The 24,806-nt window shown below is 37.6% G+C and overlaps 1 protein-coding gene across 2 annotated transcripts in view; it reads right to left on the bottom strand.

Annotated features, from left to right (window-relative positions):
• Positions 1-24,806, bottom strand: part of marchf8 (membrane-associated ring finger (C3HC4) 8) — a 102,177-nt gene that overhangs the window by 24,021 nt on the left and 53,350 nt on the right. For both annotated transcript variants that reach the window (XM_056248095.1, XM_056248094.1), the window contains exon 3: positions 3,098-3,148. In XM_056248095.1, the coding sequence (XP_056104070.1) occupies positions 3,098-3,148 (51 nt within the window). The remainder of the gene's footprint in view (positions 1-3,097; positions 3,149-24,806) is intronic.

Genomic DNA, 24,806 nt, shown 5'->3' with positions numbered 1-24,806 from the left:
CCTGATGCTCCTTGGTGCAAAACAGTCAATTGAACATGTGCTACAGTACATGAGGCTTTAAAAGTAAATAAAGAAAAACTTTTCACTCAACTCCTAAAAGCACTAAATTATGAGAACAAACATTTAGGGAATTCACTCTACGGAGTCAGTCTAAACTCGAAAATGGTTCACGAACACTTCAAAGGGTGGCCTAAGGTAGTTGGTATTCTGGTGTCTTCCATATTTACAATGTGCAAAATAAAGGAGATATACTTCAAGCAAAATCAAAGAACTAACTGGTGGGACATCATTTCGAACAAAACCAGGCCAAAACAAAGTTTGTTTTGGAAGTTTGAAACAGCTTGCCAAAGCTAACTTTCCGGAAAATATCGCTCAGGCTGGTAAACCCCTTCAAACTACTATTGATCCATGGCGATTATGTAATAGGTAGGTGCGGCTCTGAGGCTCTGCCTTCTTTGACGTGGAAATCTTCACCGGTTCATTTCTTCTGTTCAGTCCTGCTCAGTTCAGACGCAAGAGAACATGAACACACTGGACTGTGGAGAGCTGCTTTATAGTATTAATTGAAGATTTAATTCTAATTAAAAGACACACTGACACTATTTTTCATGTATAATATTATAAAGATACTTACTTCAAAACAAAATTTTGTATGCAGTGGTATTAGCCTGACTTTGTCATACTCATATTCTAGTCAGAATGTGAGTCTGATACTGCTCCATAGGGCTTTGATTATGAGGCGTGTCTTAACCGAACCAGTGCACTCAATTGGATAGACCTACAACCAATCAGAGCAACGCAGTAAGTGTTTTTTTTTTATGAGCTACGCAAAGTTGTCATCAGAACTCAACTACACGCACGCTGGAAGTAGTAAAATAATGAGTGTTGCTTCTTTTACTTGGTCCTCCATGAGTGCGACCAAAGGAGAAACCACAACGACCACAGGGCTTTCATTGCGTCCCATCTTCTTAGTGACCATCGGAGCCAGCTGATAAAATAAACTATTGCCGAATCCTGTAGGAAGGACGGCAAACACATCTTTCCGATCGACAAATGCCTTGATTGCAGTTCTCTGTTCGTCTTTTAAAATGAATGCGCTGTCGATTTCTTTTACAACAGACGCAATAGTGGAATCTATACATCTCAATTCCCCAGCTGCAGTCATCTCTGAGGGAAACCAGTTCAACCCAAGCGCTCTTTGATGACGTGAGGATTACGTAACTGCAGATCATCTGTCCATCATCGTATAAAGCCCGCCCTGGCAATTTGATTGGCCCGACTAATTCTGAACCGATCATAATTACTCCTCAATGGATCGAGTCCAGACCGAACTTCCCGACCAAAAAATGTTGTGGGCGGGGTTCGGGCTGGCATCCAGGCTACAGTGGTATATAAATACTGTAAACGTGACATGACTAGAGTGGCTGGTGCAAATCTGTCAACATCGCTATAAGCGGATGCTTTCTTAACTAATGTTTTCTCACCACTGTCATTTTTGTTGTGCCTTTTTTTTTGTGTTATTCTGAGGGAAAAGAGTAGCACATTTTCATCTACACGCAGGTCCAAGCAGTGTGGGTGGCGTTGGGATGTTTGCTAACTGATATTCTGCTGAAAAGGTATTTCAAACATCGTTTTACTCCTAAGCGAAGAATGAAAAAGAACTTCGCTGTGAGAATATCAGTGTCATAAGTTTGAACCATGCATTCAAACCAAATGTGAAAACAGCCTATAAGCGCTTAAGGCTTGAGTGTGAACCCAAAGTCCTCAGTAGCTGAATGTCTTGAGCTACACCAGTGGAGCGTTTTTCAGAGCAGGTGACCCTGACATCTATTAGTTCATGTGAAGGGTTTATCTGTTAAGAGGCTCAATGTTACGCAGAAGTGCAGTAAATCTCCACTAAGAGGAAGAGAACCATGTTAGAGTGAAAATGCCTGACAGATATGATTCCAACATGAACTCACTCGCAGTCCTATCTTTAAATAGTCAAATCAATACCAATGTGGGGTAGGGTTTATTTGAATAGGGTGAGAGCAAATCTGTTTGCATTTTTTGTCAGAATCCAACTCCAAAGTTATTTTATATTAAAAGAAATTAACGGCAATAAGGAACACTGTTACATAACTAGATAAAAAAAACCCCACAAATATATGAATGCTAGCAATATAAGCTGGATTACACTCATCAATGTATTTTAAAATGTGTCCAAATGCAGTTCATTATCCAACAGGCAAATTTTAATATATAATCTAAGAAATAAGACCAAAAGTGGCATTGTTTTTTCATTAGAGTGGAAACACTATACACGAGTATAAGTGCAGGGACACTCCTAGCTACCTACTGACGCTTTCTGAAATGTGACAATGCAAGTACGCACTATATTCTCAACATGGGTGCAAAGGCCATCGTAGTGCATTACAGTAAACAGTCTTCCATTTCAGATCAACAACTGTCATATAATAGGGCAAACATTTGAGGAGAATCTTGCTGAGCAAGTGGGAGTTAGTTAAACTGTCAACATGTTTATACTTGGCTACCTGCATAACAACACATCCAGTTAAGTGGCACAGACATTTAAGGGCAACTATTGTCCCATTTAGTACAGAGGTTTATTATAACAACACTATCGCAAGAACTCATATTAAAATATACAGTAGGAATGAGGACCTGCAAGCATTCAGGTCTCATTTGCATAGTTGCATAGAATGTTGTAAGCCTACGGCATATGGCATTTATTAAAATATCAGACCGATAAACAGGTGAAAATGGGAATTCAAGATTGGATAATAAAGCACAAAGCTTCCTTGACCTGAAAAATAACCACAGTGAAAGAGTCTACATAAGCATAAAATGAGCTCTTGAGACTTTGTTATTGTCTGCTGCACTTTTTTCTTGCTTCTAGGTCAGACAAAATGTCCTTCCTATCTCCTTTGCATCAGGCAAATAAATATATGTCTGTTTGAAATGCTTAGAAATCTTAAAAGAACAAAGTTTGAGGAAAATGAAAACAGTATTTTTAGATAGCAGGTGCAGACCCCCTAGAAAGCTAAGCCACTCACTCAGTCTCAGTAGAAGAGGAGAAGGAAATGGATTTTCATACCTTTGAAATGTTGCTGGACCTGCTTGCAGAATGACCAAGCGTTTTCTCATTCTGTGGAAGAAAGAAAAAGTTTGAGAACAGTGCTTAGCATTTCTTTCAGAAGAAACTATGAGAACAAATACAAAGTCTCCTGGAACTGACTGCTAAAAAGGTTTTTTAATAACACTGCAAATTTAAGAATCTTTAAAAGGATGAAATACACCTACACAGAAAGGAAATACATTTTGTGTGATTTAACTATATGACTGCGTTAATTAATGGTCTTTATGCTCAATATTTCTCAGCTGGTTAATTCCACCCTTAAGCATTGAGAAGAGATGTATTTTCCCTGCTGCGTTATATTATTTATAGGTCAGTTATGACTGTAATGTAAGAGGGTTGCTATATTACCACAGCTGTTCTCTGAAAAACTGATTTGTTCAACTGCAATATAATGAAATAGTGAATATTAAAGGCGCAGTAAGCGATTTCTGAGAAACACTGTTGATATTTGAATTCAACCCAAACACACGATTCTCTTTTCCTCTGCCCCCAAAATGCACAAACAAGCAATGCAAGAGGGAATGTCGCTTTATCAAAGGAAAATATTGCTTTGCGAAAAAAAGATATGGCAAATGAATAACAAGGAAGAACAAAAATTAACATACAGTACACATACAAGCAAGAGTTGGTTGTTAGTCGCCAGCAGCACTCCAGCTCCAGACAAACAATAGCACTCAAAAATGTCCTGTTACTATAGCTAGCATTACAACAACAGCATATCTTGATTCTGTTAAACATAGCAAAAGCAATGTTACTCACATATGGAGCAGAAACAACATAACCTCAGCATCCGTTATCAGGCCTGGTCCCTCCAGCGCGGATCCTAAAGCTCTTGCCTGATCAAAACCCTTCTTTTTCCAGTGACCTTTTCTCTTTTGCAATGTCTTTCAGCCTCAGCCATCTTTCTTTCTACAGTTTTTCTTCACATCTCACTCTTGCTCACTCTCTCTCCTCCCCCATCATGAGGACACGCCCCCTACTGCTGATTGGCTACAAGCGTGTTGTGGTGCTCGGTTTACTGCACCTTTACGTGCTTTAAGAAGGGAAGAGAAAGGCTTGTAATAATGATAGACTGATTAATTGGCTGATCGTTCAGCATTTAGGGACACTTGTTTGAATAACAGAAGATGTTGTTCGTCTGCAACAGTTTCTCAACAGCCTCGTCAATGAATAGTAAACAATTCGGTTTTGGTTAACTCTTTTCCCGCCACCGACGGAATTTTTCCATAATTTATGAGACGACGCTTCCCCGCCATTGACAAAATTTTCCGGCTTTCCATGTTTTCACTGTTATACGTAGGGGGCGGCTATTACGCAACTTCTGAAAGAGTACCGAATCTCCGGACCAAAACACAGACAAAAAAAATTAAAAAAGCAGAAACAAGTGATAAAAGCATTGCTTATGCACGTTGTGTGCGATTTTCTAAGCTTGTGATTTTCAAAAAAAAAACATCATTTGGGCTCAAGTTTTTAAATAGGCCTTTGTATTTCTACTGACATTCCTTCTTAAGTGGCTAAATTGTGGTTAGACTCAAATAACAACAACAGAGAAACCCTGAGCAAACACACCCTTTCCTCTTTCATGACACCTAATGATGTCTATCTATTGTCATTGTTTTCAGTCTTTGGCATATTTACTCTTTTCTTGTTTCAAATCATACTAAGTTAAAAGTAGACTAAGCTCTAGATTGTACGACTGTCTAAAAAAAGGGGCTCATGGATACAGACAGGCTGATTGAATGCATGCCTACACAGAAAATCACTCACAAGAATCAATATCATATTAACATTTTTGATGGAACATCTTGTTCTAATCCAATTTCCTTTGTACTTTGATGAATATAGTCAAATGTTTTAATGTCACTTTTTAACCAATTTAATGCATCTGGAATATAAAATAGTAATTTATTTCCTAAAAATTACTGCCCACAAACTTTTGAATGGTAGTGTACAGGCCTATATACACCAAATTTAATTTCTTATATTATTCAGTCATGTTCTTGAGAGGGTTCATGAGAGTCAACCAAACAAAATCTTCTTTTCGTCTCGCATCATTTATAGCACAAAAAAAAACTTCCAAACAACCAGCAGCATTACATTTAGAACAAAAGAAAACTAGCACATGCTCGTTTAGCATTTCCAGTCCTGTGTGAATTATGAGACAGAAATGGTGCTAATATCAGTGCTTGGCAGAGAAAAGCTCTGCAACAAAGAGCCCTTTGGCACAATGTGCCATGATTAGCGAGTGGGTGCGTGTGTGAGAGCTCATTGTTTTTCCTCTGAACCGAACTGTAATGGTGAGGACCCAATATGTGTGTGAGCATGTGCAGCAACAGAAGGACATGCTCTTTATCTTTAATCATTCCTGTGCTTTTTACTCATGTCTCCAGCCCTGTGCTGTTACCATGGAGATGGCAGAGGAAGAGACCGAGTCCTAAATCCCTACTAGTTACTGTCTTTCTGTTATTAAGTAGAATATCAGCCATTCTAGACATCAAAACACTTCATCTTTTCTATACAACATTTCTCACATGACAAAAAAACAACAGACCAAAAGTCGAAAACCACACTGGAATTTCATCAACCATCTTTCATCATCTATTTAAACCAGGAACAAAATTTGTTTTTAATTTTATTTTAATGACAAATATATTTATTGATCGCAACATGTCTTATTGTTTATAGTTAAACTGTGTGGATTTTCCTTGTTTATTTTTATGTTTCGTGTTTTCCCTCTTTTGTGAACTTGTATTTCAAACTAAACATGTCTTGATTATTATGTGTAACTAGGTTTTTGTTGTATTAAAATGTTTTGCATTATGCATTTTAAATGCACTTGAAAGGCATTACAATTAAAGGGTACAGGATTTTATGCATCATACACAAGCGATATTTTATTAGAAAATGACTGGATGTGAAGTTAATTTTAAAGGAATACTTTAATGTCAGTGAAGGTTGAGAACTAATGTTGTTTGATGTCACTGACGTCGTCAAACCTGATGAAACTGATGAACATCTTATGATTTGAGAGCTTGAAATGTAAAAATTCAATTTCAATCTGGTTCATTAAACAATGCTGATTGGCTTCAGAAAACATGGACTAAAGCACACGAATCAGATGGACCACTTTTAGGATGCTTTTATGGTACTTTTTGTGTCAGTTTGGAGCTCAATAGCACCCATCCACATTCACTTTTATTATAAATGTGCAATCAGGATATTCTTCAAAAATGGTGGAAATAAGAAATGTTGAGATGAATCAGTATCAGTTGTTGAGACAGAACACTGGGGAGAGACGAGAGCCCTACAGTTACACATAAGAGGACATTTCCAGCTGTTCTGACTACCAGAAACACGACTTCTCATGATTGTGTACTAAAACTAATAATAGTACTGATTAGTGCAATTGCCAATATTAATTGTCTCAAAGAAACCCATATTTGACAGGATGTTCAAGTGACCATATAAACATGGTAAGATTGTTATATGGTCAATTATAAAACAATTCATGGTGTTAGTTATAAAAAATAGCCTACCTCATTCAGAAATTAAATACTAAATAGCTTTTTTTTTTTTTACGAAATAGAACTACATACACTATTCCATTATGTAAAAAAAAAAAAAAAAAGTTTCTTATGCTCATCAAGGCTGCAGTTATTTCAGAAAAAAAATACAGAAAAAAACAGTAATAATTGTAAAACAAATATATTAATAATAAATAATAATAATAATTTATCCCTGTGATGGCAAAGCTGAATTTTTACAGTTTCCAGTGTCACATGATCTTTTAGAAATCATTATAATATGCTGATTTGGTGCTCAAGAAACATTTCTTATTATCAATGTTGAAAACAGTAGCTGCTTAATATATTTGTGGAAACCATAATAATTTTTCTTTGATTAATGGATAGTTCAAAAGAACAGCATTTGAAATGGAAATTATAAAAATGTTAGAAAATAATTGAAATGCTTTTAAATTGTGCTTTTCAGTTACTTTTGATCCATTTAATGTATCCTAGCTGAATAAAAGTATTAATTTCAGGAAATTTTTATATATATATATATATATATATATATATATATATATATATATATATATATATATATATATATATATATATATATATATATATATATATATATATATATATATATATATATATATATATATATATATATATCTTTTACTGGTCCCAAAAGTAAGAATGGTAGTGTAAATTTAACAGTTTTCCTCATCAACACGCTTGATGTGGTTTCAACAAGTGAAGTCATTTGAGGTTCCCATAGGCTTTCATAACAGAGATCGTGCCGAATTGAAATGGGTCACACAGCACTGCAAACTAGTTCGCACAGCGGTGTTCAGATTGCTCCGAGCGGCACAATCCATTGAGCCACACAAGAATACACATGCTCGAGGTGCTCACATCACGCTCTGCACTGTCCGTTCTGTTTGGGTTAATCGATTTGCACTGATTCGTCCTGCTTTTGGCGTTTCCCCATACACAACAGGACATGGCAGCACATGATTTAAAAAAAAATAATTAACAAAACCAACTATAAACGAACAAGAAAATAGTCATAAAATGCAGGATATGTGGCTGGATGTTTACAAGCACTTCAGGTGTGTGGCTGTGTAAACAGCAACAGCAGAAATCAAGTGCTAATACATTGTTGTTATGGATCTGCACAGGCTTCATCAAGTGTGTGGGCAGATCCAGAATAATGAGCCAGACTCCAAGGTTGCCACGAGTGCACATATACTATAATGAGATGACAAATGCATGCCTGGTGCTTGAATGTAATTTGACAGGGACGATTAGAGGAGAAAACAGCATAGTGAAGTTTGAGGTTTATACAAATCAGTGTGCTCAAATAATGCACCCCTCCACCATCTCAGTGAGCGCATGTTAACATAAGCCTCTGATAACACTGTCAGGCTTTTAAAGAAGAGTGCAGGGTACAGTGAACATGGCAGCCGTCTCTGTGGCTACTGTCTGCTCCCATCAGCGTGTGAGGCATCTTCCTGGCCTCAGACTACATTGAATTAGGTTAAGTTAGGCATCCTGCCTCATTCAGTCTCACTATTGTAGCATATGATCCATAGAAACCTGAGGAACTGCTAGATATAACCATGGATAAAAATGTGCCAGTGTTTACTGCAATACTCTATCTGTCACATTGGGGAAAACGCTTCTCATAGGTCGCTTTACCACCACCCACTTAGACTGGAAGAGACCATCTGAACAACATGTAGGCCTGGTTTCACAGATAGGGCTTATATTAAGCCAGGATTAGGCCTTAGTTCAATTAGGACGTTTAAGTAGATTTTATAAATGTGCCATAGAAAAAAGCAATACTGGTGTGCATCTTGAGACAAAACAATGGCACTGACATATTTTAAGATATGTCAGTGCAAGTTGCTGACAGCTAAAACAGCACAATGCATTTTAGTCTGGGACTAGCTTTAAACAAAGCAGAATATACAGGTGTGGTCAATGATATCTTGTTTATTTTCTAATAAATGTCTCAAACTAAAGTCTTAAATATGCTTTTCAGACTCAAACGGCAAGAACCTTGGAAACTTGAGCTAATCCAGAGTTCTACTAGCTCTACTCACTTCATTGAAACAGAATAGGAAACACAGAAAAGCTACAAAAATAAGACAGAGGTTTAAAATGCTTGTCTTTAAATAAAAGTTGCGATGAAATGGAAGTAGCAACAGACCTTTTCTTCCATTTGTGACTTGTATTTTGAGATTACTAACAAATATTTAAAAAAAAAATTATTTGAAAGAATTATATTAAATTAATTTAGGATAATAAATGAAGGATAATAACACTTTCAATAATATGACACTTAACATCAATATTTTTCTCATACTGCTTTTTATGAAAATACATAGGTAGCTTTTTTTTAAAACATATTTTAGGTAAGGGATATCATCATATTGCCATCAAAAAGTTTGAAAACCTCAGATCTACTGGAACGGGTGATTTCAGGTTACTCTTGCAGTTTTGGAGTGCAGTGTGCATCAAATAGTCCTTGAACTGTCTGTGGGCGTTTAGTGGGTGTACTGTCTGAGGTTACACTGCTAATAACAGTTACAGTCCTGAATATAGTTGTTTGGGAAATTTACCTGACTCTGTTATACATGACTATCGTCGTGTCCTAACCAGGGGTGCGTTTCCCGAAAGCATCATAGCCAACTATGGTTGCAAGTTCCGTCGTTATCAACGAACATTCGCAAACAGCATCACCAAGTTGTGTGGTTGGAACGACAGCTCTCGACCTGTGGTTAGAAGCAGAGTTTCTTGTTTGCATGACAAGTGGACTTAATAAATCCTTATCTTGATACAAATAAGCAAGCTGACATTCAGTGCAATCTATATCTTTTATTTCGAATATACTGTATACAAGTGTCATTTACGTCTTTTAGTTTGTCAAGAGATTTAAAGCGCTGTTTTTGAAGAGCGCGCATGTGCGTACGTGCTCTAGTACGCAAGAACGAGCCTGATTGAATTTGGAAATAAAGCAAAATAACTGAGAAAAATGAGAATTAGTCCTCAGATGACATGTCCGTAATTTATAGCAAAAAAATCTAGCATTAATAACATCTCAAACGGATTCTTTAAAATAAGTTATTACTCCACCATACGCATGGCATCATTAACCAATGTGGTTGAGCGTCAAATTTGTGACAGTAAGGTTTCGGGAAACAGTCGTGACAAGCTAGTTGATTTCTTCAACGATGCATGTTCAGCAGTTCAGCAGCGAGTTATGTCGCTGTACGGGAAACACACCCCGGAAGTTGCAAGCAACATGTAAACACAAATCTGCTTTGTAAAGCTACACAATCACAACCAATCAGAAGTTTTTTTCAAATCACAGTTATGCAGTGCCGTAACTACCATAGACATCAACTTTAGGGTAGTCTCAGCCTCAGACATCATCAACGGAGTCGTCATCTGATTGGTTGATTTCTCCAGGATTTCCGGGAAAAGTGTGTGTTGCACTCTTTTACGGTCCGCCTGGAAACAAAGCAGTCATGACATCAAACCCCTTATGGAAAAATCCCAGATATGCTGCCTATATGTCTCACATAGGATGACCTGCTTCAGCAGTCTAATAGCTCTCATCAATGTCAAAATGGTGAGATGACCAATCAAATCAAAGGAGGCGGGCTTTACTGTTTACAAAAGACAAGTGTGAATTCCAATCCGATGCATCAGTTTTAACAGTAAAAGAGAGCAGGGTAAAATATAAGTTGTTAAACATTTAATACCGTGTGTTTTAAGAGAGAATTGCAAATAATATTCAAAGATGTGAACTATGTCAGTTTGGCCAAATTTAAAAAATGAAAATAGTCTACTGTATATCATTTATGCTCTTTGTGTAATTCGCAATTGAATGTGAGAGACAAGAAACAAACAGAGCTATGTTAGGCATACGATTAAGAGTGAATGTGCATATTTTAAAATAGAAATATTATTTGAAAATAGTTGCAAATGCATTATTTTACAACAGATTTTATTACTACCATCGGCCAATGTGTTCAATCCTTTATTTCTTTAATCCCTTTAAATAAAAAGAACATTACAGTTATGACATAACCCCAACCCCAAAATTAAAACTACCCACACACACACACACACACAAAAATTGTCCCTTCAGTGTTTAAGTCATGGTGATGGCCTTGCAGTTATTAAAAGAAAAACGGGGCTACTCTGAATAAGGCCATATAAGTATAAAGCAAGAATATGTCAACAGAGGCTCTGGAAGACTAGCTTTTATCGCTTGTCGCTTTATTGTGTCATGCCAGGTTCATTTTTTTTTTAAGTCTCAGTTGTGGAATGCACATTAATACCTCAGCAATGTGACATTGTGATTTGCACAGTCACACTTTAGTAAAGCTTTGTTGAGAGTTTCTGGTATCTGGGCCGTCTCCGAGGACAGAGTGACGGCCATGACTGGCTCATGGAGAAGATTGAATTATCCTACTGGGTGAGCAGAGGTTGTTATCAGCACTGAGTGAGTGGAGACCTGTGACAGATGGCCATCTACACTTCCTCAGCTGACTGCTCTCTTCCTCTATCTCTAAGATTCCCCATCTCCATGCCTCATTGCCTCAGACAGCTCAACGCAACATCGGCAGTCAGGGGGAACAGACCGCAAATGAGACAGCACTGCTACAACAATCGCCACCATCACGGTCTTTCTATTTTCATCTCTCTACTCTTCACTTCCTGCCAGTTAACGTTTGAATGGCCTTAATGGCACAATCAAATTCTTAGGACATTCCCAGAACTGGTTTCTCATTACCAAAACAAGAAACGCATGGTTCCTTAAAGCATTACGGTAAAAGGATGTGATCATGGTTCAGCTATGGAGATTAAGGAGCAAAAATAAACAGCATCTGTACCAGCGTCACAAATTAAGCAAGGCTTGAGGAAGAAAATTCCCCTGAAAGTGACAACTACACATGCCCAATGTAAATGATTGTACACTTTTCAAAATCAAACAGTTGGGTTGTGGAAGTATAAAAGATAATACAACATAATAAACTAAATTTAGACCAGTTAATAACTTTCGAATTACTTAAATCTTCGAATATTAAGCCATCTGGTGCAAAAGGAGAAAGACTGACTCTGACTGACAGGATAGCATCATAGTAATAAAAAAAAGATCGCATTGTTTGAAGAAAATGTGAGTGGTTCTTGCCTGTGCAAACCTTGGACAATACATTGCTTCTAGTTGGTTGCCAGAGCATTGTAATGATGTTGTTAGGGTGTTCAGAGGGGTTGCCAGGATAGTGAACCCTTTGAAAAGTAACAATAGATCTCTTCTAAAACATATGTATGATCTCAGGTATCATTTGGGTACAACCAAGTGTAATAATTTGAGAAACTGTAAGTGCAATGAATGATAACGAACTCAACCCTGGTCAATTTCCAAGACATTGCATAGTATAATTTTCCCAGCTTACTGTTAAGTATTCTGAAAATGTAACAGTTCACAGAGTATAAACGTTCAGATTGCTGATGTGACAGGGACATGGCTGTTAATTATTACTAATATTATTATTAATATTTAATTAACTAATAATTACTGCATTAAAAGGTTGTTCCTTAAGAGCAAAACTGCTATACACCAAATCATCTGTGCTGAGATTATTGGTTCTTATACTACGGGTCTCTTGAATCTGATTGGTTGACAAACGTTCTAAGGAGTGCAATTATTTTCAGGGAAACCCACGGCTAAAGTAATTCCATGCAGGTTTTGACCGCATTATAGTTCCATATTACTTCGCCAAATGATTTCAATTATTTCAAAGGTCCTTACAGACTAACAACAAAAGGACCAAAACCCACAACGACACTGACTAACTAAGCAAATAAATATAGCAAACAATAAGATAAAAATGACTAATTATTTCCATATTTTTGCCACAAAATTAAGCTTTATTATGTACGGAAAGCACATAGGCTACACTCTTTCTCCCACTCAAACGCACACGCATACAGTACGGACACACGCTCGCACAGAAACGTGTTGCTCTGACGATTTTAGCAGTAAAATAGTTTAGCAACTTAAAAGCTACATGACATTTCTCACTAGTGAGGTAATAACGATGCTGTTCTTGGAGCAGATAAACTTACAGTTTAGCTATTAGTAGATACACTGCTGCCGAACACTGTTGAGAGACAGACTATGCTTAAACTCTCTCTCATTAATGACTGCATTAGTCTGCTATCATTGGCTTAAGCCTGTTACTAGCTCTAAAATGACGTTTTGAAATTAACAACGGAGGAATGGGATGAGATGCATAAAAAATAAAAAGCATTTTAAGGACAAAAACCTGACAAATGTCTTGAAATACAACTTCTGAACAATAATGCACACTCTGTTTTGCGTCGTGGCCACATTACCACCTAAGGTGTGCATTTATTTTCTAATAACTCAACAGCACATTGTCAATTATTCCTTACTTATTATTAAGAGAGTTATTACTGTCTGTGTGTAAATACAGAGAGAGAGAGAGAGAGAGAGAGAGAGAGAGAGAGAGAGAGAGAGAGAGAGAGAGAGAGAGAGAGAGAGAGAGAGAGAGAGAGAGAGAGAGAGAGAGAGAGAGAGAGAGAGAGAGAGAGAGAGAGAGAGAGAGAGAGAGAGAGAGAAAGAGAAAGAGTCGACGACTAATCAGTGATGTGACATTAGCATTTTTCATGCTAAATCATGCTAGAAACATGATAATTCATGGAAGATAATTAATTAGAGAGAGAGAGAGAGAAAGCAAAATAGAATGAAGACAGTGAAAAGGAAGCAGCAGAATTAAATCAACAGAACAAACATCACGATCTGAAGGAAGGGTGAAATGCAGCCTGAATATCGGGCTGATGAAATTTCGGCTTTCACATTTAGTTATAGACATTTCCTTTCAGGAGACAATAATCAAGCGACGCGCACGTCATATTTCATATTATTGCTTCCTGCAAGGCAGCAACATCCTCCACCACAACAAAATTAAGCCATACACAGTAAACAGATACAGGAAAAATAGATGTTCTGATTATGATGCCAACAATGAATCCAGAGGGACAGAGAGCAAAACAGCATTAAAGACCATGAAATAGTTTAATAAAATTTTCTGTCCCATGTTGACGTAAATCCCACTGAAACAGGAAGTTGAAGTAGGACATATAGGCTTAAATAGCCTTCGGTTTACATCACAGCAGGGCCGTAACCACCATAGATGCTATATAATAATTAGATATATGGCCAAATTCATGCTAGAAACATGCTAAAACATACTAGCAATGTGCTAATTCATGCTAACAATGTGCTTATGCATGGTAGAAACATGCTAGCCACATGTTAAAACATGCTAGCAATGCGTTAATTCAAAAATGTGTTAAATCATGCTAGCACCATTCTAGCAATGCGTTAATTCAAAAATGTGTTAAATCATGCTAGCAGCATTCTAGCAATGTGCTAATTCATGCAAAAAAACAAAACATTTTTAGCGATGTGCTAATTCATGGTAGAAACATTCTAGCAACAATCTGTTTTTCTGATATACTATTGCCTTCAAAACCTTCAAACTTTAAGCAACATTACAAACTACATTAAACTTCAAACTGAAAACCTTGTCTTTGTCTTTTTTTTATCTAGTTTTAGTTCAGAGTATGAAGTGCACACCCGAACTGAAACACAGTTTGTTCGTTTATTTAGCAGATCAGAGCGATTTCACAAATAGCAGTAGTGAGAGTCAAACCAGCCTTAACAAGAAACTTTCAAATCCTGTCATGTCACGCGCAAGCAAAGCATGCTGGGATCATCCACTTCTGCATTGAATTTCATGCAGTGTTTAACTTGACATAAACAAGTGATTAGATTTGCAATTCAGCGTATCACACCCCATTCAAACATGTACTTTAAACTAATCAAAAGCTTTGAATCACACACACATTACACAGTACAATCTACTTTCTATATGATTTCTAAAATGACACGTCAGCATAAGTAGGATTCATTTACAACCTAAATAACATTAAAATGTATTATAGTGGATAATGTGATTGCAGGAAAGATCGAAATACCCTGGAACGATTTTCATGCCGAGAGACACTGGGAATGTAACCCTATCTTACAGGAAGTGCGCTTGGAAGTATTTTCCTGTTTGAGCTCCTAATTTTTACACAATGGTAGCTCAAATTTCCATATCAAATAATCAGCACACAGGCAGAGAAGGATTCATATACTGGGCAATGACAACAATTATGGGTCACTTTTCAGCTGAGAGCAGCAGTTTACCCATCTGACCTGTCAAACAAACGCCAGCCCTCTGGGGCCCATGAACCCGAGATCACATGATCCGAAAAGAAGAGTTAGAATCAGCTCAGCTGACTGAAGGCCGAGCACCGGAGCACTATCTCTACTGAATCACAGGAAACGGTCATTTCTCAGCAACTGAAATGGGGAACTGGGTTGTAACATCCACACATCTGTTTGACTTAACCATATTCAACCACAAACTACATTTACACCAGAGTGAGGAATGAAGAAGTACACTTAAAGCATTAAGATGTGAATGTGGATTTGTATACATCTGGATTAACCAGTGGTATTTATAACTGGTAATTATATTTAGCAGTGAGTTTGACATGGAAGACAAAGTAAATGTTCAACTAAAAGAGAAAATACTTGTTGTGGTTAAAAAAACACACACACACACACACACACACACACACACACACACACACACACACACACACACACACACACACACACACACACACACACACACACACACACACACACACACACACACACACACACACACACACACACACACACACACACACACACACACTATATACACTCACCGGCCACTTTATTAGGTACCCCATGCTAGTAACGGGTTGGACCCCCTTTTGCCTTCAGAACTGCCTCAATTCTTCGTGGCATAGATTCAACAAGGTGCTGGAAGCATTCCTCAGGGAGTTTGGTCCATATTGACATGATGGCATCACACAGTTGCCGCAGATTTGTCGGCTGCACATCCATGATGCGAATCTCCCGTTCCACCACATCCCAAAGATGCTCTATTGGGTTGAGATCTGGTGACTGTGGAGGCCATTTTAGTACAGTGAACTCATTGTCATGTTCAAGAAACCAATTTGAAATGATTAGAGCTTTGTGACATGGTGGAAGTAGCCATCAGAGGATGGGTACATGGTGGCCATAAAGGGATGGACATGGTCAGAAACAATGCTCAGGTAGGCCGTGGCATTTAAAGGGATAGTTCGGCCAAAAATGATATTTAAACCATGCATTACTCACCCTCAAGCCGTTCGAGATGCATATGTCAATCTTGTTTCAGACGAACACATTTTCAGTTATTTTAGAAAATGTCTTAGACCCTTCAGTGGATATAATGTGAAGCAATGGGGTCCACCTCCTTCAAGTCCCAAAATGTGCATATATCCTTCACAAAAGTAATCCAACCGGCTCCAGGGGGATAAACGAAGGCCTTATGAGGGTAATCCGTGCGGTTTTGTCGTAAAAATATACATATTTAAAACTTTATAAATGAAAATATCTGACTTCCGGCAACGATCGACGCGCGTCCACGGGTGATGGAAGTCGGCGTACGAGGTAGGACGTAGCGTCGTGACGTAGAACGAACGCGCCCGCGCAGCCAGAGAGCAGAGCAAAACATCACCCGTGAACGTGCATCGATCGTTGCCGGAAGTCAGATATTTTCATTTATAAAGTTTTAAATATGTATATTTTTACGACAAAACCGCACGGATTACCCTCATAAGGCCTTCGTTTATCCCCCTGGAGCCGGATGGATGACTTCTGTGAAGGATATATGCACATTTTGGGACTTGAAGGAGGTGGACCCCATTGCTTCACATTATATCCACTGAAGGGTCTAAGACATTTTCTAAAATAACTGAAAATGTGTTCGTCTGAAACAAGATTGACATATGCATCTCGAACGGCTTGAGGGTGAGTAATGCATGGTTTAAATATCATTTTTGGCCGAACTATCCCTTTAAACGATGCCCAATTGGCACTAAGGGGCCTAAAGTGTGCCAGGAAAACATCCCCCACACCATTACACCACCACCACCAGCCTGCACAGTGGTAACAAGGCATGATGGTTCCATGTTCTCATTCTGTTTACGCCAAATTCTGACTCTAACATCTGAATGTCTCAACAGAAATCGAGACTCATCAGACCAGGCAACATTTTTCCAGTCTTCAACTGTTCAATTTTGGTGAGCTCTTGCAAATTGTAACCTCTTTTTCCTATTTGTAGTGGAGATGAGTGGTACCCGGTGGAGTCTTCTGCTGTTGTAGCCCATCCGCCTCAAGGTTGTGCGTGTTGTGGCTTCACAAATGCTTTGCTGCATACCTCGGTTGTAACGAGTGGTTATTTCAGTCACTGTTGCCCTTCTATCAGCTCGAACCAGTCTGGCCATTCTCCTCTGACCTCTGGCATCAACAAGGCATTTCCGCCCACAGAACTGCCGCTCACTGGATGTTTTTTCTTTTTCGGACCATTCTCTGTAAACCCTAGAGATGGTTGTGCGTGAAAATCCCAGTAGATAAGCAGTTTCTGAAATACTCAGACCAGCCCTTCTGGCACCAACAATCATGCCACGTTCAAAGTCACTCAAATCAACTTTCTTCCCCATACTGATGCTCGGTTTGAACTGCAGGAGATTGTCTTGACCATGTCTACATGCCTAAATGCACTGAGTTGCCGCCATGTGATTGGCTGCTTAGAAATTAAGTGTTAACGAGCAGTTGGACAGGTGTACCTAATAAAGTGGCCAGTGAGTGTATATATATATATATATATCATTATTTTATTGAATGCATGCTTTGAATTACAATGTATATCACCAAAACAGATATAAGAGTAAAAAAGTTTGCCTACTCTTAACTGAAAGTGCTTTAGGGTGTGTTCACACTTGGCATGTTCTGTGGGGAAAGTTGGGTCTTGGTCCGCTTCCAAACAAACTCTGGTGCGGTTCGAATGAAATCTGAACGCAACACGGATGTAAACGAACCAAAAACAGAAGGATGAGACGCTAAAAACGAAAGAATGTTTTTTCTCGTCATAGTCGCGATGTTGCCCATCACAGTTCGGTATCAGAACCTCTTCTCCTCGCAGAAGATCTTCGTTTGTGTATGTGATGGAGGGATTCCTGCCGCTGTTTTGACTCCTTTACACATTTTATAAGAACTTAACGAGTTCTCAGCTGGTCAAAATACCATCATATGTAGACTATGCATATACAACGAGAGCATTAATCCTAGCACACAGCGTTGTTTTGCATGTTCGGTAAGATCCGTCTCAAAATACGCAATACGTCATAAAAGCTAAGGTTGTGAATTTATCCCTATGCCTTTAGGTTTGGTGTTAAAAATGCCGATTTGAACGCTAAGCGGACTAGGACTAATTGTTTTTTTAGTCCAGATCAAACGAACCAAACTACTAGTGTGCTGTGACCACATCCTACAGTCGTATCGTAATAGGAATATTACATTAGTAAACAAGAAATAGGAATTCTGAACATTAAACCTCTGAAAGAATGAGCAAGTGAAATGAAAGTGAAGGTAAGAGAACACAAGTGAGTATGAGTAATATTGAAAATCCATCTATAATACAAAGTCCAAATATAACAGCCCACTCACTGCAGTCCTGTTATTGTTCGAATCTCAAAGAGAAACTACATTCCTTTGTAAAAAACAAAACAAAAAATGTATTTTGGTTGTTCACTTTTAAATTATTTATTATTTTCTGATGTTGGAATAAAATCCACTCCTAATTAACTCAGGCTAGTCAAGACTAATTCGTTTTCTGACACTAGGACCTCTGTGTTCCCCAGTGTCCCGCTGGACGGTTCCCTCATGTCTAAATGCAAATGCGAGGTCATTCATAGATGATAAACAATCTGCTTCCGTCTCTCAAACCACATGATGATGTAGTACATAATCATCTACAACACAATGACACTGGAAATGCAGCAAACATAATCAGACATATTAGCAAGTTAATATACAAATATTTATGAAAATGAGGTTTGAGTGCATAAACATCATTGTGCATTTGCTGTGACTCAGCTCAACTTAACGGGATATTCACTCAAAAAATAAAATGCTGTCATTATTCACTCACCCTCATGTCGTTCTAAACCTGTAATGTATTCCTATTGATCACAAAGAGCTTTTTTGCAAGTTCAGTTAACACATCTGTCAAGCTCCAAAAATTACAAAAACAACAAAAATAGATCATATAAATTGAGCTATCAATCCAAGTGACAAAACAGCTTTGAATGAGCAAAATGTAAGTCATTATTTACTGCATTATATTTCCCTCCAGTCACATATTTTCAGATTAAACAGTACAGTAATTTATTACTAAATGCAGGGGTGTGATGGATTATATAATGATTTATATTTTACATATATTATACATATTGATGTACACTACAAGTTTTTTTTTAAGAAATGAGTATTAATATTTAGCAAGGATGCATTAAATTAATCAAAATTGACAATAACAACATTTATATTGTTACTTAAGATTTCTATTTTTTTTAAACGCTGTTCTTTTGAACGTACTATTCATAAGAGAATCCTGAAAATAATGGTTTCCAAAAATTTCTAAGCAGCATGACTGTTTTTAGCATTGATAATAATAATAGTTTCATGAGCAGCAAATCAGCATATTAGAATGATTTCTGATGGGTCATGTGACACTGAAGACTGAAGTAATGATGCTGACAATTCAGCTTTGACATCACAGGAATAAATTACATTTTACATTATATTAAAATAGAAAATATTTTAAATTGTATTAATATTTCACAATATTACTGCTTTTACTGTATTTTAGATCAAATAAATGCAGCCTTGGTGAACATAAGAGACCTTTCAAAAACATTTAAACATTTTACCGACCCCAAACTTTTGAGAATTATAGTGTACATAGGCCATTTAAATTGTGCGCTATATTCCAAGTCATTCAATATCTTTGCGTGAGCTAAATTTAAGCCACATGAAAATTTTCCCCTCTAAACAACAGATTAAAACTAACCAGATATTTAATACTAAATTCAGGGGCATGACAAATATCAATTTAAATGTATAATAACATAATATATATTATATAAATACACGATGATATACACATTAAATTATTCATTTGTTCTGTGATGGACTGGCCACCTGTCCAGGTTGCGTTCCCCTACCTTCGGCCTAAGATACTGGGATAGGCTCCAGCCCTACCCTTCAGAGGTCATATATAGAAGTAAAAGAGAGGAGAGAGAGAGCGCTAAAGTCATCAAATTCGCCTTTTGAGCCCCTGCACAACTCAAGTACTGTCTTGATGTTGAAATTTGATGATGTAGCAGGTCATCCCAATCGAACAGATTTTGCTAATTGAAGTGATCTTCTACAGATCTATCTTCTCAGTGTGTAGGGAGAAGTGAGCACTACGTAGGGCTCCTGTGAATCAGATGGCAGAGTGGTAAAGTGAAACAGCATGGCAGTAATAGGGATAATCTGTAGTGTACAGCAGAACCCTCAGGCTTTTCAGTCACATCTCCCTTAAATCACTGAGTCATCCCTAATGAAAACGTGTTTCTGCCCGTGTCTGTCTCTCTGGTCTGGAACGAAGATGGCCGGATAATTGTTTTTGTTGACACAGGCACACTTCCTGTGTTCGCTCATGACTTCCTCTATCCCACAGGTTTTAAGCTGGGGGGTTGGTGCATATGACCGCTAATCTCAGTCTGCCCCCTCCAACAAGAGGATTTCACACAAAGCCTACGATTTTGTGCGTCCGTCAATGATGCGATTTGCTCGTGCACTGTCACAGACACGTGTGTCTCTATTGCTGGGATGTTTCAGTCAGAACAACTCAAAAATTAAAGTACTGAGTGTAATGATGAACTTAGCCAGTATATTAACAGGCCTTATTTAACAGACCATCATTGAGATTTAATGACACATAATGGCTATGAGAGAAAGTACAAATCACCGAACTAATGTGTCCGTCATTGCAAACACACATAAAGCAGTAGGTTGCAAATGTGTCGCAGGTCTGTTCTGAAGTTCCGGTCGTGGACAGCAATGCTAAATGGAAATCATAACATACAACTAATCATATAATAGAGCATTAATTGGACAAAATAGGCTTATCAACCTTTAAAAGAAAGAAGAAAACTTATCTTTCGTCCCATATCTTTCAGTGTTGATGTCCAATCAAACTCTACAAAATTCTGGTGCAAATTCATCTTAGTCACTTGGTAGAAGCCAAATTAGGCAAATGCCATAATGTACATTATGTACATATGAGGTTGTAAAACATAGTTCAAATCCAATGTTAGCTTCACTTCCTGTTTCATGAGATACCTTCATCTGATCAATATATGAAGGCAGCATAGATAGCAAAGTCCCCTCGCTGACTTTGCTATCCCACAAGCCTGTGCGTTCCTTTCTGTAACATTTAAGGTAAAAAAATAAAGATTTGTTGCATTTGGTGGTCAATTTGTGTGTTTATGACCAACATTTTCCACTATTGGATTATATTGACTTAGTTATCTCCAAAGCTCTCTCTATTTTGTTGAAGAGCATTAAACCGTAACACTTCCTCAGAAGTCCGAAATCAGTTTCGTGAGATACCTGTGCGCACAAATGCTGCCTGCGAAGCCGTTGCCTGATGTGGTGCCTAAGCTTTAGGATGCAACCAGTGTGTTTTGATTGATAAGTTATTGGCTACCAAACGCATTAAACTAGAAATGCAAGATAACTCAGTTAGTTATCGGAAGATATTAGAGATATATATGAATATATACTAACTCATTCTGTCAATATTTAACCATTTATCGTTTCAGTTCCCATTGACTTCCATTGTATTGATACAATAGAGGCCAATGGGAACTGAAACCATAGCTATCAACATTCATTAAAATATCTTCTTTTGTGCTCCACAGAAGAAAGCTATATAAAAGTCATTCAGGATTTTAATATCAGTCATTTATCAGTTATCAGGCATAACATGAAATCAATGATCAGCTTATCAGTCTCTGCAAGAATATTAATATTGGTGCATCCCTACATGAACCTAAAAAAAAACAAAAAAACAGGAGATGTCTAGAAAGTGTGTTAATTTTCCAATTCAGCCTGTGTCATGTTAATAATTTTATTAGGGCCTTTTAGTCTCATAGTAATATTGAAATAAAATATTGAAATAATATTGAGATAAAAAAAAATTTGGCGCAGCGTTCAGTCACCACTTAAGGTTTAATATAATATTGTGGTTAGTAAGTTCATAAGTCCCAAAACCATACACTAATCTGCATCAGAAACTAATGAATCTTCCCAGCCACTTTATGATTGATTACTGAGTTTGTTTGCATGTCTGCAACCCCCAAAACCATGCAATTACAGTTCCTATATTGATGCGCAGAGTTGAAAATAAAAGGAAGTGCTCTATGTGTAGCTAAACAAAAGCTCAACCCATCTGGTTGGTCAGTATAACATGAGAAAAAAAAAAATAAAAAAAATTCAACAGTAGTGCAGTCTTGCTAGCAAAAATAAAAGCCCTCACCGGAGCACACATTTACAGCAAGAAGTAGAGAGTGAAAAGGGTTGTCACAACCAGGAAATGGAAAGCACAAAAATGCACAATAATTGTCGGCATTGTTTATTTAAGAAAAACAGCATTCTGCTCACAGCTGATGCTGAAACTGGCACTAGTGAACAGAAGCTGCCTCATCTCCATAACACAACAACAGGCCTCTCAATAGCAACCATGGAGACAGCAATCGCACAGCTCCCCTTTCACATGAGCACAATGACACACACACAGCCTCGGCCGCAGGACGCTGACAAACAGAGGAAAGACAACACCAAAACATCGCAGCATTTGTACCTGAATCTTCATTTTCCAACAGGAATGCATTGGTGAATCCTTTAGAAGGAGGTGGTCCCCTCCTTTACACACACACACACACACACAGACAGACAAAGCCTTGCTGGAGAGGTTACATGTCCCCAGTGTAAATCCTGTTGGAGAGAGGTGAAGCTGATAAACACGGAAGTGGTGCGGAACAAGATGCAATGAAGATCCAACTGTCCTACATCCAAGTTCCTTCTTTGGAACAGACAGAGGCAAACGCGCGCACACACACACTCACAGAGCGAACGAGACAATACTAGCCAGGACTTGCTCTCTCAGCCGGTAAACCCAGCAACCAGCCACTTCCTCCAGCTGACTCCTATCAGCAGGGACAACCCGAAGCATTGTGCATTATTTATGAGGGGGCGGAGCCGAGCGTGCTCTTTGGCTGTCTGGGTTTCAAATCCCCACCCCCATCCTCCTAACACACAGTCCCTCCCCCTCCAAACTGTCATTTGTCCCTTTGCTTGGTTAATGTTCACCCTGCCTGCCTTCCTTCCTCATCCTTCAGTGGATTCACTTCATCGGCTGTAATGTAGTTAAGACTGCACGCTCCCGAAAGAAAAGGTCAAGAACCTCAGACGCTCACCCACAGCAATTATTCTAATTTAGCCAGAAACACTGATTATAAGGGCTCGCTTACAACAAAGAAACACTGATTATAAGGGCTCGCTTACAACAAAGCACCAGAGAGATAGACAGGGAAAAACAAAGTCAAAGACAGACCGTAGAGAGGTTGGGGGTCATGAGGGCGCCACGTCAGGGAGTACAAACTGCAGAATCGAAAGTGTTAGAGAAATAATTCTGCTGAAGCTGAGGAGCCTGTCCCAGAAAAACAAGTTTCTTACATAAGGAACTGATTTCACTGTGATTAAGAATCTGTATTATATTTCAAATAAAAAGGTGTAATAAAAAATGCATTTATTTCTTTAGCACTGATGAAGATAAAAAATAAAATAAAAACTGCAATTTTGATCACTCTTCATATTTTTTCATTCTATTTTATTTAGCACTGATGAAGCTAATAAAATAACATAAAAATAAGAAGTGTGATACAAAATTGCATTTTGTTTTTATTTGGCACTGATGAAGCTAATAAAATAAAATAAAATAAATAAAAGTAAGAAGGGTAGGCTAATAAAAATTGCAATATAATATAATAAGAAGGGTGGTTCAAAATGCATTTTGAGTTTTATTTAGCACTGATGAAGCTAAATAAAAATAATAAAATGAAATAAAATAAAAAATGATTATGATTAAATAAAAATAAGAAGGGTCATAAAAGTGCATTGTTTTTTGTTTGTTTTTAGCACTGATGAAGCTTTTAACATTGTAGATATTTACATATATATTGTAAATATTTATATTTATATATAATATAAATTATATATAAATCTATATACAGTATATACATGAAAATATTTCTTAAATATATGCAAGCATGTGTGTGTATTTATATATATAAAATGATTATACACAGTGCACCCACATATATTATGTAAAAAAAACTTTTATTTTGGATGTGATTAATCACGATTAATCATTTGACAGCCCTAATATATATATATATATATATATATATATATATATTCAACAATTTTTTATTATTATTTCTTTATTATATTTGTCTTGTTAAATATACTTTAATGTCTGTTATGCAACTTGCCCTGGGCAGTAATAAATAAACTGACAAACTAAATTTTTATCATCTCTTACATATATATTTTAAATCTTACAGATTTCACTGGGGGTTTGTCAAGTTATGAGCCTTATACAACTTTCATGAAGTGAAAAATCGTACTCTCCAGAGTTATGGGAGGAAATACATGACTGAAATAAGGAAATTGTGGTCACGGCCGCCCTGGACTAATAATGACTAAGCACTTTCCAGTAAAGCAGGTACAAAGGACATACTATACAAAGAGCTGTACGCACAGTACTAATAAAATCCTGCTTAAAATCCCTCATAGGGAGGCTCAGGGTGAGGAAGTGGGCGTAAGGGTTGCTGCTCTCGGCTGGGTCTCGTGCGTTCACCTGAGGTCTACTATTTAAGTGCAAGCCCTTCATAAGCTGGATAATCAACTAAGGGCGTCCTGTACCTTTCACTTTCATTCGCTTGCCCTGCTAAATGGCTCACGCTCTATAAAACCTCTGCTTTTCGCTTTTTAAGTCGCTTATGGACTT

The sequence above is a fragment of the Rhinichthys klamathensis genome, unplaced genomic scaffold (assembly GCF_029890125.1).
Source record: "Rhinichthys klamathensis goyatoka isolate OS25496 unplaced genomic scaffold, OSU_Roscu_1.1 h1tg000053l_1, whole genome shotgun sequence".
Lineage (NCBI taxonomy): Eukaryota > Metazoa > Chordata > Actinopteri > Cypriniformes > Leuciscidae > Rhinichthys > Rhinichthys klamathensis.
The sequence above is the reverse complement of the archived record's forward strand: the minus strand, read 5'-3'. Positions and strand labels throughout refer to the sequence as shown.